The sequence below is a fragment of the Natrix helvetica genome (assembly GCF_964273705.1).
Source record: "Natrix helvetica genome assembly, chromosome: 1".
Classification (NCBI taxonomy): domain Eukaryota; kingdom Metazoa; phylum Chordata; class Lepidosauria; order Squamata; family Natricidae; genus Natrix; species Natrix helvetica.
This window is the reverse complement of record NC_138548.1, coordinates 246190302-246207686: the sequence shown is the minus strand read 5'-3', so window position 1 is coordinate 246207686 and position 17385 is coordinate 246190302. Positions and strand designations below refer to the sequence as shown.

General features: G+C 40.9%; 1 protein-coding gene across 1 annotated transcript in view; it reads left to right on the top strand.

Moving 5' to 3' along the window:
- GRIN2C (glutamate ionotropic receptor NMDA type subunit 2C) overlaps window positions 1-17385 on the top strand; it is a 110955-nt gene that overhangs the window by 70383 nt on the left and 23187 nt on the right. The window contains exon 8 of the mRNA XM_081934833.1: window positions 13122-13247. Within this exon, the coding sequence (XP_081790959.1) occupies window positions 13122-13247 (126 nt within the window). The remainder of the gene's footprint in view (window positions 1-13121; window positions 13248-17385) is intronic.

The following is a 17385-nucleotide window of genomic DNA, read 5'->3' as shown; positions in this document are numbered from 1 at the left end:
AAATGAACACAGTGTCAGATATTTTTTAAAGTGTTTTGTAATGTTACTAATAATAATTACACTCAAAAATATAGTCTGCCAAACAGAAGATGTTCTGAACATTCTTGAAATGCATGACATCCAATCCTTTGCATTAGAAAATTGGGCAAGAGTCACAAATTAATATTTGAGCTGATGATTGCAAATATGGAAAAATCAATTAATAGAATAAGACCCCACCGGTGAAAGGCAGAGCCAAAATGATGCCCTGCCTCACAAGGTATTTGCTGCCATTTACATGTCCAGTTTGGTTTATAAGAAACCTATAATGTCCATAATTCCATTATCATTGTCACAAAGTTCCTTCTCCTAGAATGTTGCTTGAATGCCCAGCAACTCTTCTGCTAGATCTTCCTTGTGAGGGAATGTTTGGAAACAAGATGATCTCTACTGTTTATTCTAGTTGGTGGGTATTCAACAAATGCCTTGAACAATCTCTAGGCATGTGTGGATCTGGATGAGGAATTAGTTATTCGCTCAACATATCTGCACTGGCAGGTGCTATAAAGTGGTGGTTTTCGTTTTTATTTTTGGTCGTTTTAATTTTCATTACTGCTGAAAACAATGGCTTCCTGGAACAGAATGGGATAAACAAGCTTACTGGCATCCTGAGAAACATTATCGTTTGTTGTATATTGGGCAGCATTAGTATTTGGAAGAAAAAGTGTAGAGAATCCTGGCATTGGTGTATCCATTCCCTCTCCAGTTCCAGAAACAGAAGAATAGACAACTAAGCTATCTGATGACCATTACTAAGGTGACCAACTTTTTTACAATGAAAAGGAGGACAAATAAATTGGAAAAAATATATCGTAAATAAAAGAAATATTTTATTCATTGCAACAATAATACACTAAAATATGATATATGCATAATAAAAACATTTGCAACATTTTATATTGTAATTATGCTTACATGCCTGTTAATTATTATTTAAATGAGTACTTTTCCATTGAATTAATATTTTTTGTCAATGTATCATCTTCTAACAATATATTGGAAATATCTGAACAAGAAATATCCTTCATATTGAATTTTACAGCAAGTGCTGCAGCTAGAGTATCAACATTCAATCTCGATTTATCACTTGTCGAAAAATCATTGGCAATTGAAAAAAACTCTTTCAACTGCTGCATTAGTTCCAGGCAGCACAACGTAAATTGAACAAGTATAAATAAATGTTCACATGGAATATGTTCATTTTTGAAATGGCTGAAAATATCCACCCATCTTTTATCATTTTCAACATGTTGATTTTCCTATTGTATTAATTTTTCAGAATTTAAATATACATTCAGTGTTCTAATTTCTTCAAAGAGACAATTGTCGTCAATTTTAATGTATAGCATTTCTTTAGATAAAAATTCAACACAAGATTCAATATCTGTTCAATATACTTGCGATGAAGTAAAAAAAAACACCATTAAAAACTGTTTAATAAAACGTGAATTGTACTTACCTCTGTATAATTGAATATTCACTGAGAAAGAAATAATTACCGTGAGTCATTCAATTGGCGACGTGCCGTGAGTCTACTGCGTGCGTATGTGCCGTGTTGTGTTTCGGTAAGAAGTAAACAAAGCCACTTGCACGTGGCGCTCTCTCTCTTAAGGTCTCCTGTGCAGAGCGCATGCGTCTCATAATCGCGTCTTATACCGCACTATACCGAGTCTTGACGAATTGTCATGTCAAATACAAATACATCACATAACACGGAACAGATTAGTCTTCAAATATCGAAAAGGAGGACATATAGGAGGACACTTTTCGAGGGAGGACAGAACTTACAAAAGAAGGACTGTCCTCCCTAAAGGAGGACGGTTGGTCACCTTACCATTACTGTCACTGTTGCAAATAGGTTAGCTAAGCAGACTTTCCATCTCTCAATATTTTCTGGAATATCTCTGGGTGTCGTATCCTTACTCCCTGAAAAACACCTTGTTGCATTCTGCCAAGGGGGAGGTTAAATACCTGTCTGCATCTGTTCATATCCTTCTTCCTTGTGTCACAATTTAGGCCTTTGCTGTGATCTTCTTTTTATCTGACCATTTCTTCCCCTCATCAGAGACTCCAGGTCCATCCGTGCCAAACAAAACTGCCCTCAGTTTCAGGTAATTAATTGGCATTTCTAACTGGGACTATTGGCCTTGGACTGGACGGCACTGAAGATGGCTTCCCCAGCCTGTGGTCAGCTGCTCTCTGTTCAGCTGTCTAAATAGCATCTCTCTTGTCAGACTTTCTGACTCCTAGTCACCAGAACAAGGAACTGGCTCTGTCAGTCCCAGCTGGGATCAGCAGTTTTTTGTTTCTGGAACAGGAATCAATGAGATGGTCTGGAACAAAAATGGATTGATGACACCAAGTCTCTGGTTGCTGTCATCTCCCTCTGAAGTCTTGCTAGTGCTACAAGGAAAAGGCTCTCTCTCTCTCTCTCTCTCTCTCTCTCTCTCTCTCTCTCTCTCTCTCTCTCTCTCTCTCTCTCTCTCTCTCTCTCTCTCTGTGTGTGTGTGTAGGGGAGGCAGGAAAGGGAAAGGACAAGATATAGATCTTTCTCTGCCAAGGTGTTTGGTGTCTTCTTTGTTTCTAAAAGTATCTCTTCACTTCTTCATGTTGTGGTTATTCTCTTCCTTGCTGATTCTTTCCCTCCCATTTTTGGATTCTTCCGTCTAAAATAGAACCATGACTAACCCATTCTTCTTCAGGAGACAATTAAAAACTGATACAGAGGGGTTGGCCTCTCTTGAATAGCTAAATTAAAAAATAATAATAAAAGTTGAGGTTCGCCTTCTAGCCAGAAGAGGTGGGGTTAATATTATCCTGTTGGTTTTCTCTTCGAGTGCTTGAAAAGGAGCATATTTTTTTGTAGAAGGATTTTGTTAAGTAGTAAGAATTCTTGAATTCTTTCATGATGGAACCAGGTCCACCTTCAATGTCTTTGATCAAATTTCTATAGATGAGGACCTAGGTTAGCCTGTATTCTAATTGGCCTTGTTTATAGTATAGCTAAGTGATTATTGAGTTTCTTAAAGAGGGTTCTACTTTGGGCACTGAAGGCTGTTTTCATAATTGTTGAAGTACGCATGAAACTGAAGGAGGTTAGGTGCTAAGCCAACTTATTTTGTGCATCTGGCTTCACAGGCCTAGTCTCTCTCATCATCTGTTATTTTTCTGGCGCCTTGATATGTTAATTTTAGCAAGGTACATATTTTACGTTTCCTGCCTTCATCCTAATTTGCAAAAGGATTTTACAAAGCTAAGATGCAGTCATTTTCATCACTGATTTTATGAATTATTTAATGCTTCTTGGAGAAAAGATAAAAATTTATTGCTCTGATTATTCATTCTGACTGATCATTGCTCCACGGTATTTGTGTGCCTGAGCTCATATCAGCTCTCATATGTATCAGTCACCTTCTGGATTCTTCAGAGTAGTTTGGAAAAGGCATGAAATGAAAACTAGGGCAAGTTTTAAACTAGGATGTCATATCAACTAGATGGGAAAAAGTTCATTTGACAGAAAAAAATAAAAGCAAGATTTGTTTTTCTCATGCTTGTTAGCATTCCCTCTGGCAAGATCTTTGTTTAGTGTTGATCACCCAATGCTTCTTAATAGCCTCAATTTACAGCATTGTATATCAATATATTTTTGTTTTAGTTTTCGTTTTGTTTGGGGTTCATTCTCCCTCTCTAGAGAGAGAAAGAGAGAGAGAGAAAGTTAAAAGCCTGAAATAATGTACTTGTTATATATTAACTAGAACATATGACAGTGTTGGTAACTTTTATCGGATAAATGTAAAGAAGGAATCCTTTTCTTTTTCAGAGACTGATGGTTAATAGTCCAGAATGGCTCAATTTATGGAAGCTATTTGACCACTTCCTGATATAACACCTCATTGGAAAGTTGTGAATAGGAGAGTTGTTAGAGATTTTAAAAGGCACAGCACTTTCCTTATAGAAGGTCTGGGTAATAGATGGAATATAGCTGTGTCATGGTTAAGATGCTGGTAGTTTGAGACCCTAGTACCACAGGATGGGGTGAGCTCCTATTCTTGTCCAGCTCTTGAAAATCTAGAACAGTGATGGCAAACCTTTTCAGCACCAAGTGCCAGAAAAGGGAGCGCTCCCACTCGTCTGGGATGCAAACCGGAAGAGGAGCTCCCCAGGGGGCATGCGGGCGCCAGAAAATGAACTTCTGGTTTCCTCCGGTTCCAGCTAATTCTCCGGTTACTGGCGCGCATCAACTGGGCGGTGTGCATGCCCACGCTGGAAAACAGAAGACCAGCTCTTTCAGTTTTTGGCACTGCCGCACGTACGAAGGCAAGCTGATCATTGCGTGTATGTGTGACAGAAACCCGGAATAAGAACGGGCGATGCCAGGAGCATATGTGCAAGCCAACAACCAAGCTCAGAAAGCAGCAAGGACCACACAGCTCCACCCCGAGCCACAGATATCCTCTCTTATTGGAAGAGAATATCCACAATGTCAGAAGTAGCCGCAACATTGACAAAGTCAAAAAGGCGCAGGCAAAAATGGTCAGAGGGAATTTAATCTTCAGCAGAGACTGACTAGTGAGAGAGGCAAGCTATGAATCCACCAAGATCTTAAGAGTTCTGTGCACGTGCACCACATGTATATAAATAAGTGACATAAAATGCCATTTCACAATTATGTCAGTCACTTCGGAAATGTTTAGACCTATTTTAGGAATATCTCAGAGAGTGGAAGAAAAGAACGGTAATATGATACTACTGAATGGAAAGCCACAGAGAACAGCTTCCTTCCTTCCTAGAGCTGTTAGGACACGTAATAAAATCAAATCTCCTTCAAATCAGATTTGGCTGCGTCCATGTAGGTCAGTGTTTCTCAAACTTGGAGACTTTAAGTCCTGTGGACTTCAACTCCCAGAATTCCCCAGCCAGCTATGCTGGCTGGGGGATTCTGGGAGTTGAAGTCCACAGGACTTAAAGTCGCCAAGTTTGAGAAACACTGATGTAGGTGTTCCCTGTTGAAGCCTTCGGGGATGTTTTTTTCCAGTCCGACGTACAGCCTGAGTTTTTCTGATAATCTTTCTTCCGGACTTGACTCTTCTTAATGTCTCAAGGTCAGTTGGGCTGCATTGGACAAAGACTTCCTTAAGAAGTAACAGCATTCGCCTCCGAAGTGAAAACTCAGTTACAGCAGCCAGCAACTGATAAGTTATAAACTGCTACAGACATTGCTGTATGGATCTTTATCCTTTTGAGATGTGTGTGTGTGTGTGTGTGTTATGCTTTTGTATGTGAGAGGCAAAGGACAAAAGAGATTCAAGAAAAATCCAAGAGAACAACCTTGGGTTGTCACATGCTACAAAAACAATAAGTTATGCCTGTCCCAAAGGGAGCCATTAAGTATGGGAACATGAGAAAGAAAGAGTAGCATCGTGGCCTTTCTCTCAAAAGCTGCTCCAAGTTGTGGATTTGCTGCTCGGTAGGAGTGCAGATTGCCTTTGTTTGCATTTTTTTAAAAAATAAGCAAATAATACAGAAAAATAAACTGTTAGCCTCTCTAAGTGAAACAGCACTGTTTCAAGAACTTCTGATGCTTTGAGGAAATGGAAAATATGAAACTGTACTGAAACAGAGCTTGACTTCTCTAGCATTGCTATCTTGTTTTTAGAAAACTATCTAGTGAGCTTGCAATCAGAGTCAAAGCAATGGTGATGATTTCCTACCTCATCTTTCACTGCCCTGTTCTGTTTTTTCTTCTTTCTTTCTTTCTTTCTTTCTTTCTTTCTTTCTTTCTTTCTTTCTTTCTTTCTTTCTTTCTTTCTTGCTTGCTTGCTTGCTTGCTTGCTTGCTTGCTTGCCTGCCTGCCTGCCTGCCTGCCTGCCTGCCTGCCTTCCTTCCTTCCTTCCTTCCTTCCTTCCTTCCTTCCTTCCTTCCTTCCTTCCTTCCTTTTCTTTCTTTCTCTCTTTTTCTCTCTTTCTTTCTCCTTCCATCCCACTTTCATTCCTTTCCATAAAATGTGAGTGTTATATAAATTGGATTTGTTTTGTGGACTGTTTCTAATTTCCTTTTAACTTTTGTACTATGTGTTTTTTAATGCTGTACGCCGCCCTGAGTCCTTGGGAGAAGGGTGGCATATAAATCTAATAAATCCAATCCAATCCAATCCAATCCTTTCTTCTCTCCCTCCCTCCCTCCCTCCCTCCCTCCCTTCCTCTCTCTCTCTCTCTCTCTCTCTCTCTCTCTCTCTCTCTCTCTCTCTCTCTCTCTCCACTCACTCATTCACTCATTGCCTTTCTTTCAGGAATTCAGAAAGGCTGGCAGCACTCCTTCCCCCTGTTCCTTATCTCTGCAACAGCAACCCTTTGAGGTAGACTGGGCTGAGAAAGAATAACTAGCAAATGACCAAAAGACTATAATAATTCATGTGATGAATGGGCAGCTCCTCATGATTGTATCTCACTTTTCATCAGCTGTAGCTTAAAACCTATCACACTCAAGTACAAGTTAGCATCTCATTGTGTTCCCGAACAAGTGAATTCCATCTCACAATGCTGTCATTTTCCTGAAAGAATTGAAATGCTATCCTTAAAATGTACAGCCGTGTTTGCCTTTTGAGCTGACAAGTGATTCATTGGCCTAGAATGTCAAAAGAAGGTTGCTTGACAATTGAGTGGACTCAATTATTCTCCACAATGAATCTTTTCACATAATGACAGTATTTCTTGAGAATGTGTTATCGGCTAATTCCTGGATGAGTAGAGATTTCATCAAACCTATTCCCACTCAAATACAAGTTCAACGAACACCAGCAACTGGTATTTCTAGGAAGAAAATTGTAGGCTCCCTAAGGAGTATTTTGTTTAGAACATATAATTTCAATGGGATGAATAGGTAGCATGTCACCTACTGAATGAATAGTTAGGGATGCTTGGCGCATTTGCTTTTTGTAAAAGAGAGATCGTACAAACAGACTTGATTTATGTGTTCCAGATTAAGGTACTCTATGCCTTTACAGTTTTTAATCATTCCAAATGTCGTGATGCCCTATTTTGTGCAAAAGAAATGTAACATGTTTTCAAAAGGTCAGAAGCATTCAAAATAGTACTTTTACTACTGATAATAGAGGAAGAGCCGGGGGCACCTTGGATGAGCATCAGCTGCCTAGGGAAGATCCCTGGGCCAGGCGCAGAAGATTGGAAGTCTTTAAGAAGATGGTGGATAGCCATTTGTCTGAAACGGTATAGGGTTTCCTGCCTAGGCAAGGGGTTGGACTAGAAGACCTCCAAGGTCCCTTCCAACTCTACTATTATATTGTATTTTCTCTCGCCAGTGGAAAGATTTTTTTGGTCTGTCTTAAACAGGATTAAATATTGCAATTCATTTACCAAGGGTGTTGCTGGTATACAAGGTACCCTTGTGCAGAATTCCATTAGTGTCCTAGCAAGTTTTTAAATATTCCAGCTGTGTGAATGTGCACTTGCTTGCGGTTAAAAACATATTTTAATATTCCAGTTAATATGCCCACTTGTCCCTTGTTAAATCTTTTCCATACCTCGCCTCCCCGTCGTGTGGCACCTTTGTGCAGCGCCAGGTTGTGGTGGCCTTTGGGACAGTGTCTTTCTGTGTGTAGCAGAGCTTGTCCCCAGTTAAATGGAACTAAGAGTATTTAAATGTATGCCATTGAATAGATATACTATTAGAGAGCAATCTGTGTCCATTTAATTTTTCCTTCCCTCGGGTCCTTTCTGAGAGGCAGACCTAAACTCAACAGAAATGGAGGACTCCTTCTTGCTATTACGAAACCTCCTTCCCTTCCCTTTCATCTGCCTCTCAGTATGCTAATGAAATGCATCTGATGCCATCAGATAAAGTTTATGTCCTTTATGACAGGAAAGGACAAGCTGACAAATGGCCCTCGGTGACAGTATTTGGGGGGACTGAATTAATCCCATTATTCAGTCTGCCTTTAATGCTGGAGCTCTCGGTGTCTCTCTATTGCTGCCAACATCTGAAAACGGCCTGGTCTCTCCCCCCCCCCCTCTGTTTTTCTTCATCTCATATGCTTTTGTGATTCTGTGATTGTTTCCCTATATTGAGGATGCCCATGTAGGTGTTCTGACACTAATGATGCAGTCTCTCACAACTGTCTACTCATCACAAACACAAGATGGGAGTCCCAGCCTGTATGGCCCTGATGTGCAGAGTTGGCTTTCTCTCTGCCCCTTGAAAACCACAAGGCTAATCATCATCGCTTTACCTCTGCCCCATCCATCTCCTCTGGCTCCTCTTCAATCCTTACCTGTTAGGTAGCACATCCGGAACCTTGGACATTGCCCAGAGAAGTGGGAAGAGTCTGAAAACAGCCATGGATTGCAACCCTATCTATCTGCAGTAATCTATTAGACAATCCCCAGGTGACAGCGTTATCGTTCTAAGGTCCCCCGAGCTGCCTCTAAGCAAGATGGGCAGTGTATAAGCTTAATCATAAGTAAAAGTAAATTTGTGAAATCATTGATCTGCTACAATATTGATAATCCCATCAAAGAAATATAGGTTCAATATAAATCAAACAAACTCAAAAAACAAGTCTGAGTGACTGGACGAGCTGTTTTGAAGTATTGTTTTATTCATATTTACTAGTGGGAATATTGATCCCATAGAAAATACTGCTTTCATGAGATCAATATTCCCATGTTCAACCTACACACACACACACACACACACACACACACACCAGGGGTGGGTTCCTGCCAGTTCTAACCTCTTCTATAGAAGAGGTTCCACAAATCTACAGCTCCCTCCCCCAGCCTGTCCGCACATCATCAAGATGAAGAGGGAGAGGAGGAATTCTGGGAGTAGAAGTCCACAAGTCTTAAAGCTGTCAAGTTTGAACACCCCTGGTTTTTTTTTCTAAAGTGGTGCAACTTGACAGCTTTAAGACTTGCACACTTCAATGTCAGAGTTTCTGAGCCAACATTTTGGTTGCTAAGTGAGTTTCACCACATTTTACAAGTTGGCCATGCCCACCTGGTCACATGGCTGGCAAGCCACACCCACTCAGTCACATGGCTGGTAAGCCACTCCCACCCAGTCACATGGCCAGCAAGCCACTCCCACAAAGCAGGCCACACCTACAGAAGAGGTTCTAAAGAAAATTGAAACCCACCACTGACACACACACACAGACACCCAACAAAAAAGAAAAAAAATAGGCTGCAGAAATGAGAAGAGTGGACTGTCACAGCCCCAATTAAATGTCTATGAAGACCCATGGCCCATTGATTGGACAGGAGGGGTCATCTTACAATGGTGACTAAAGCCAAGTAAATTTCGGACTATATCATTCAAAGCTTCCTTGAGAGGTGAATTTTATATTAGGGAGCTTTGAATTGGGACAAGAGGAAAACATCCACTTTCATACTGGAACTTCTTATGCCGGTCTCAGATTCCCACATCTATGGCTAGCAATGAAATAGACATATTTTCTATGAATGGTTATTAGGGTCTTTTCTTACCTCAATGAACAGTATATCAGGGTGAACTGTTACTACTTAGCAGTATTAAAATAACATATGCTATATGTTTATTATTTATATACTTTTATTATTTAAATATATTTAATACAAGGGACACGGTGGTTCAGTGGCTAAGACCTTGAGCCTGTCTTAGGGACCACCTTTGGTGGGAAGCTAACAGCGTTCCATGCGCCTTCGGCGTTTAGTCATGCTGGGCACATGACTACGGAGAGGACTTCAGACAGCACTGGCTCTTTGGCTTTGAAACAGAGATGAGTACCGCCCCCTAGAGTCGGGAACAACTAGCATATATGTGCAAGGGGAACCTTTACCTTTTCTTTTTTATGCTGTATGTGCTATATGTTGCATTGTTACATATGTTATATGTAACATGCTATATTGTGCTATATGTTTTATCCTACACATCCTCTATCACTTGGAGGTTATAATTAAGGAGGATTTGATTTCATTGCTACTGTGTGGTAGTCTAGCTTGGGCCGTTTGAGGAGAATATTTTGGTCTGTTGGTTGCACTCCCATCATCCCCAACCAGCAGGGCCACATTTTTTTTTCTACACTACCCTTTTGTATACATCTCTAAAGCAATATTTCTTTTCCCCTTTATCTTTGGGGTTCTTTGCAGGAGAATACCAAAATGACAATGCCAAAGAGCTTCTTTCACTTCCGTCCTTTTTTAATTTGACTTTGATTTTTCTAAATGCTTATGAAAATGTTTCATCCTTAGTTCCTTGAGTGCTAAATGCTAGTGACAGTCTTGTGCCATTGGCCTCTCTTCCCTCATTCCTTGCATACATTTTCCGTCATTATCTTCAGGGTAACCTTTTAGTGCGTGAATGTTTCTCCTATTGTTCTCTCCTTTTTGTTCTATCAGTTTAGGTTTTATTTTTTTAAAAAAAAATGCTATATATAGCAGGAGGGTAGCAAAGGTCTCTCCTCAGCGGGTGCATAAAATCATTCCAGATATGAGTTTGATATATGTGTGATTTGTTCTGATTGGAGCTAATGTAAGTACTCCCCTCCCTGTGTCACTTTCTTTTACTTGAATCTCTTGTAGTCTGGATCCCCCGCCATGAGTTTCAACGGAAAAGGGGTCAGGTTAGATTCAGTGTTAGCTTCCTCTGGGATTTAACTTCCACTGGTGTCTTCAAGGGCAATGCTCTTCTGTCTTAGAGATGAGCGATTTATCTAGACTGCCACATCTCAACAATGAATCAATGTGGAACATGTGACTGCAGAAGAGAGAGAAAAGCATGCAAATGTTTATTTTTGAAATGGGAGCTTTCTGTGAAATCAGGACCTGCATATCAAGCATCATACTGACATCCTTCTGATTGTGAGTGACAGCTTCCCGACAGCACAGGGAGAAGAGAAAATAAAGTTGGGGGAAGCAAGAGAAGCTGGGAATTCTACAGACATTTTCTAGGCTCCCTTGGGTCATCAGGAGAGCAAGTATCACAGCAAACCATGGCAGCTGTACTTGCAACATCTAAGTGAATGAAATTACATCTACCAGAGTCTTCTACTCAAGTCTTTCCCAAATCATTGGATTCCACGTGTGCCTAGTTGGATGGGGAATGTTTGGAATTGACTCCCAACCCATTGGGAAGACAGCAGAGTAAATAATTCTCCCTCTCTATAAGTGGGACAACTCCTTGTGTGCGCTAGGGCTACTTGGGAATTTAGGGGAAAGTTTGTTCCCTCCTATTTACATCAGTCCATTCTCAATAATAAATATATAGTCTGGGCTTGATTATTGCTTCTGCCAACATACATACTTTCAGTTTGCTCCTGGAGATGCAACAAGTCATGAATTAAAAAGGCACTTCTCTGTTATAGTATATGCAAGTCCTGCTTACTGTTGGACTCATATCAAGTTAAAATTCTTTATATCCATTCCATCCACCCATCCATCTACCGATCTATGCGTCCGTCCATCCATCCATCCATCCATCCATCCATCCATCCATCCATCCATCCATCCATCCATCCACTGTATCTATCTATCTATCTATCTATCTATCTATCTATCTATCTATCTATCTATCTATCTATCTATCTATCTATCTATCTATTTTGGGCAGTGTGTAAAGAAAATCCCAAATGAGAATTTAGCATGCTGGTCCAGTGGTGGGCAACCCGCGGCTCGCAAGCCACATGCGGCTCTTTACACCCTTTAATGCGGCTCTTCTGTGTGCCGGGTGCGCGTTCCCCTCCCTCCTCTCGGGCTTCGGAGGGAAGCTTCTGCAAAAGCCCGGGCGAGTGACAACCAATTTTGGTCCTATGACTGCAGAATGCTGCAAAATACCATAAATGCAGGCCAGTTGTTGAGTGTTTCAAATGTGATTGGAACACTCAACAAGGTGACCACAGTGTGTGTGTATGTGTGTGTGAGTGAGACAGACAGACAGAGAGAGGAACAGAGAGAGGGAGTGAGGGAGGGAATCAGAGAGAGACTGACAGACAGACACACACACACACACAGACAGAGAGAGACAGAGAGGGGGAGGGAGGGGGAGAAAGATAGACAGACAGAGAGAGAGACACACACAGAGTGAGTGATTAAGTGAATGAGTGAGAGACAGACACACCCACATACACAGAGTGACAGAGAGAGAGGAAGGGAGGGGAGAGAGACAGAGGGAGAGACAGAGACAGACACACACACACACACAGAGTGAGTGAGAGACAGACAGACAGACAGACACACAGAGTGACAGAGATGGGGGAGGGAGGGAGAGAGAGACAAAGAGCCAGAGAGAGAGAGAGAGAGAAAGAAAGAAAAAGAAAAAAAGAAAGAAAGTGGGAGAGAGAGATGAAATTAAAAACAACAACATACAAACCTGACTTACTCAAACTATCCAAGGAAATGCAAGGCCAATGTTCACATTAGTGGTTGTGACTTTGTCAGTCAATGTCAGGATGTAATTTTCTCTACATTGTAAGGCAAATTTTACGGAATTTAACGTTATCGATAAATAATATCGTTCTAAAGTTTTTGTTTTATTAGTTGTGTTATTTGTATCCTCCCGACCTATGTGGATACTTGCATGCAGAATATTCTCAATAAAAACTTATTGAAACTAAAAACAGTGTACCATCCTATGTATTTTCGGTTTTAAAAATGTGGCTCTCAAAGTAAATTTCAATCGTGGTTTTGGCGAGATTTGGCTCAGTTGAAAAAAAAGGTTGCCCACTACTGTGCTGGTCCTTCAACATAGACAGCAAGGGCTTATGAGGGAGAATAGAAAATGGGGATGCAATGAAATAGGGTGTGTGGTAGGGCATGTCAAACTGCTTGGGACAATAAATTGCAACATTTTTGTATTCCTTCCATGTTATAGATCTCATTGTTGTCCATGATGATGCAAAGTTATAAAAGATGTGATGGCAAATATATTTTTTAATCTCAGTAGACATTGCATATAAGTCTTAGTTCATTTTCTTTGGGTTAGCCTTCCAATAGGAAGAATGTAACGCTTGCAGTAAGAGTGCATACACAAATGATTTTTCCTAATCAATCCTGTTATCCTGAGTTGATTGGTTTCCTCTCATCTTCTAGAGCCTTACAGCCCAGCTGTGTGGGTGATGATGTTTGTGATGTGCCTCACGGTTGTTGCTATCACAGTCTTCGTGTTTGAATATTTCAGTCCTGTTGGCTACAACCAGAATTTAACCAGTGGCAAAAGTAAGTACATTTCCTAATGGCTCAGTGAATGAGTTGCTTTACTTGGGTGGTGAGGGAGGAAAGGACAAAAAGTGGAATTATCCTTTTATTAAGCCTTTTCCTGCCAGTTATTTCAATTAAATAGACTAATGAAGTCCAAAGGTACTTGCTAATTGGTCTTTTCCAAGCACCTAAGAAGAATGACATCCCAGAATGAACAAAAAGGTTTGAAGTAAGCAAGGATTAAACCACTGATTCTCAACCTGAGGCTGGGCACCCCAGGATGTCATCGCAGAGGGTCTGCGAAGGCTTGAAGAAATATTATGATTTAAATCTTGAGTTAAGTCTTGGGGGGGGGGGGGAGTCCATGGCCATGGTCCTTGGCTACAAAAGGTATTTAAAGGGGGTTCATGGTGAAGAGAAGGTTGAGATGCACTGTATTAAACCACATGCATAAGAGAAAAGGTCTGCCACTGCAAAGATAATGTCTCCAATTAGCTTATAAATACTTTCTGTATTTTGCATGGAACCCATTGCAGTCCTTGCCAATGAAGAGTCATACATCCCTAGGAGTTCCGGTTCCGGCGGCGGCGGCGACGGGCAGCTCTTTGCCCGCTCCGGCTCCCCGGTGGGCTTCCCCACTCCTTGGGGGGCACAGGACACCCCGCAGAGGGGTCCTGCCGGAGGGGCGGCATCGCGGAGGTCTCCTGCAGCGGCGGCAGCCGGCGGGGGCTCTCTCGCGCGCCCAAGGCACCGGGGAGCAAGCTCGGAGGGCGCATCGCGTTTCCACGCCTCGCGCCTCGCTACAAGCCGACTGGAGAATGCTACAATTGAAGGAAGCAGCTGCGGTGCGGTGAGGTTGCCTCTCTCTTCATCCCTTACTTTGCATGAAGATTTGATTCAGCTTTTAAAACTTTAAAACAACTTTCGGAGCATTTTGGAGGTGCGGCTGGAGGGAGGGGGGTTTCCCCCCCCCCCCTTGGACAAGCGGCAAGAAACAATTTTGCTCTCAGCCCCCGGGGAAGGAGGAGGGGGGAGAGCCAACGAATGAAGCCTCACTTAGGCTGAGATGATTTTCTTTTCAATTTAATTTTACATATTACAATGATTTGAGGACTTTTGGAACTTTCTAAAACTTTGTTACGCCTCTGTGCCCAAAACTGGCAGGGCAAGATGGCACACTTCCGTTGTCTTTATGAACTCTGAAACCTGACTCCACCTTTAAAACTCAGGCTTCCGGTCTTTGTCTCCGTGTCTCCCAGAGGAACCTCTTGTGGATTGGTATTTTTTCAACCTTCTAGGGGAAATTTTCTATCTATTGCCAGACTTATTGGAGAGATTCTCTTCTGCCTGGTTATTCTGCTCCCGGATTCACCTGGCTACCCTTCTTTTCTAATTGCTTACTTCATATTTGGACTGAACTTTTAACGTTATAAAGGATGGCATCTAAAAGACCCCCTCCTGGAAAACCTGGCTTTGCCACTTCTGCTCCAACATCCGCAACATCCAGTCCAGCCACACAGTCAAAGATAACAGAACTGATGCAACATAAGACTACAGAGATGGACTTTCAACAAATGCTTCAACAAATTCTACAGGGCCAGGAGGAAATCAAGAAACAGTTAAGGGAAATGAAAGATGAAATTAAAGAAAATCAAGCCCAAATATATAAGAACTCACAAAGACTGAATCTTGTGGAAGGGGGGGTGGAGGAGGTGAGGGGGGGGGTGGAAGCCGTGCAGAAAGGGAACAAAGATCTTGACATCCAACAGATGAAATTAGAATTTGAGAGAATGTCCTATTATCTTAGATTTCAAAATGTTATAGAAGAAGATGGGGAAAATATAAGGGACATCATGACAAACATTCTGGCTGACTATACACACAAAGAAAAACAACAGATGGGGTGGGATATAGATCTGGTTTATAGAGTGAACTCAGCTTATGCTAGAACACACAATTTACCCAGGGAGGTTCACATTAAATTCCTTAGAAAAACCACAAGAGATGAAATTCTGGGTGTACAAAGGGGGCAAGCATTGACATATCATGATATGGAGATAACCATTCTGAAGCAGATCCCTAAGAAGATTAGAGAAAAAAGAAAAAATTATTCGCAATTAGCGAATAAATTATACCAGAAAGGGGTGTGGTTTAGATGGTTGTTGCCTGAAGGTATGCTGATATTCTGGGAGGAGACAAGAATCAGAATTAATTCACCCATAGAGGCGCAGGCCTTTATGGAAAAAAATAAAACACTCCTAGAGAAACCACCAGACACTACAACGGTCACGCAGGACACGGGAGGGGCCAGAGCTCTGCCGGTGGAGGGAGATGGGGCAATAGCAAGAAGACTCAGATCACAGAAATAAATATGAAAATCATATTATTATAAATTGACCGAAAGTGAAAATGGAATTATATTTGGATTTTATATTGTAATGTTTAATTTGATTGAATTTAATAATAGAACTAATATGCTGATTATAATCAATTATATACTAATGCATTATATATAAATGTACGCTATGGGTATGGAGGGAGGGGGGCCTCACACACTTTGCAACTGCCAAAATTTGTATACCTGTCCATTTACCCTTTTCCCTATAAATTTTGAAAAACCAATAAAATTTTATTACAAAAAAAAAGAGTCATACATCCCTTTTCTTTTTTTGAAAAAAACTTTTTTGTTTTTATTTCTCATATATACATTCACAAATATACAGTCTCATAACTGTTATTAATAATGTGTGTTATCTTTTAACATTTATAACAATTTTTCTCCCCTACAATTAACAATACAGAGATTGCTTTTCTACTATCCCATACACCCATCTTATTTTACAACAGCCCCATTACTTTTTCTTCCTTCCTTTCCTCCCTTCTTCTCCTCTTCTCTACTTTCTTCCTTCCTCTTCTCCTTTCTCTTCTCTACTTCCCCTTCCTCTCCCCCATTTCTTCCCTTTCTTCCCCTCTCTCCTACTCTTACTTGCCCTCCATTTCTTCCTCTCCTTACCCCTTTCTTTTTTCCCTCTCCTTTCTCCTCTCCTTCCTATCTTTCCCTCTACTCCTCTCTCCATTCCCTTTTTCCGTTGTTGTGTTTACATATTTTCCTCTTCAATCTGGTGTATTTTTGGGATGGTTCTGTATTTATATAACAATCTTAAATTCCCTCTTCCACAATTTATTTTCATTTTAATACTTACACATACATCATCCTTTAAATGTATATTTGTGTATTAATATCTTTCTGTTTTCCCCCTCCTTCCCCCTCCTTCATTTGGTAGTGTGTCATCTTGGTTTCTCTTTCTCTTTTACTTTGTCCTGTCCAATTATTTGATTGGACGATTTTATGATTGGCTAGAAAAGGAATATGAATAAAAGGATATAGATGCTTTTATTCATATTCCTTTTCTAGCCAATCATAAAATCGTCCCCACGTCTTGAAGTACACTGATTCCTCCCTATCCTTTATTCTCAATGTTAACCTATTCATTTCTGCACCGTCCAAAATTTTCTTTATTATCTCTCCTTCTGAAGGGATTTTTTTCTGCTTTCCAGTTTTGTGCAAATACAATTCTAGCTGCTGTTATTACATTAGTCATACATTTCTGTTCCTCCCAGGGTCTCCCTCTGCACCTCGGACATCTATTTCTCTGAGATTGTGCAACTGCCATGTAAGCCCAGAAAAAGGCATAATGTTTTGAAGAAAGCACCAGCAAGTGTATCGTATCTGCCAATATTAATTCTGAAAGGCTGCACATGCCCGGTTAATAGGATAATTTTTCATCCAGTGGCAAAGCAGCTATGAAGCAGTGTATGACATTAATGTATTTGTAATTGCTCCCAGATTTGTACAGTCATAAGTGCAAACTTGGCAATTACCATTGATCTCTAATACTCCAATACTTGAAGGGCTGCCACAAGGAAGAGGGGCCAACTTATTTACCAAAGTACCGGTAGGCCAGGCAAGAAAGAAGGGGTGGAAACTAATCAAGGAGAGAAGCTACCTAGAACTAAGGAGAAATTCCCAAGAGTGAGAACAATTAACCAGCGGAATGGCTTGCCTTCAGAAATTGTGGATGCCCCAATATTGGAGGCTTTTAAGAAGAGACTGGATAGCCACCTATCAGAAACAGTATAGGTCTCCGGCAAGAGC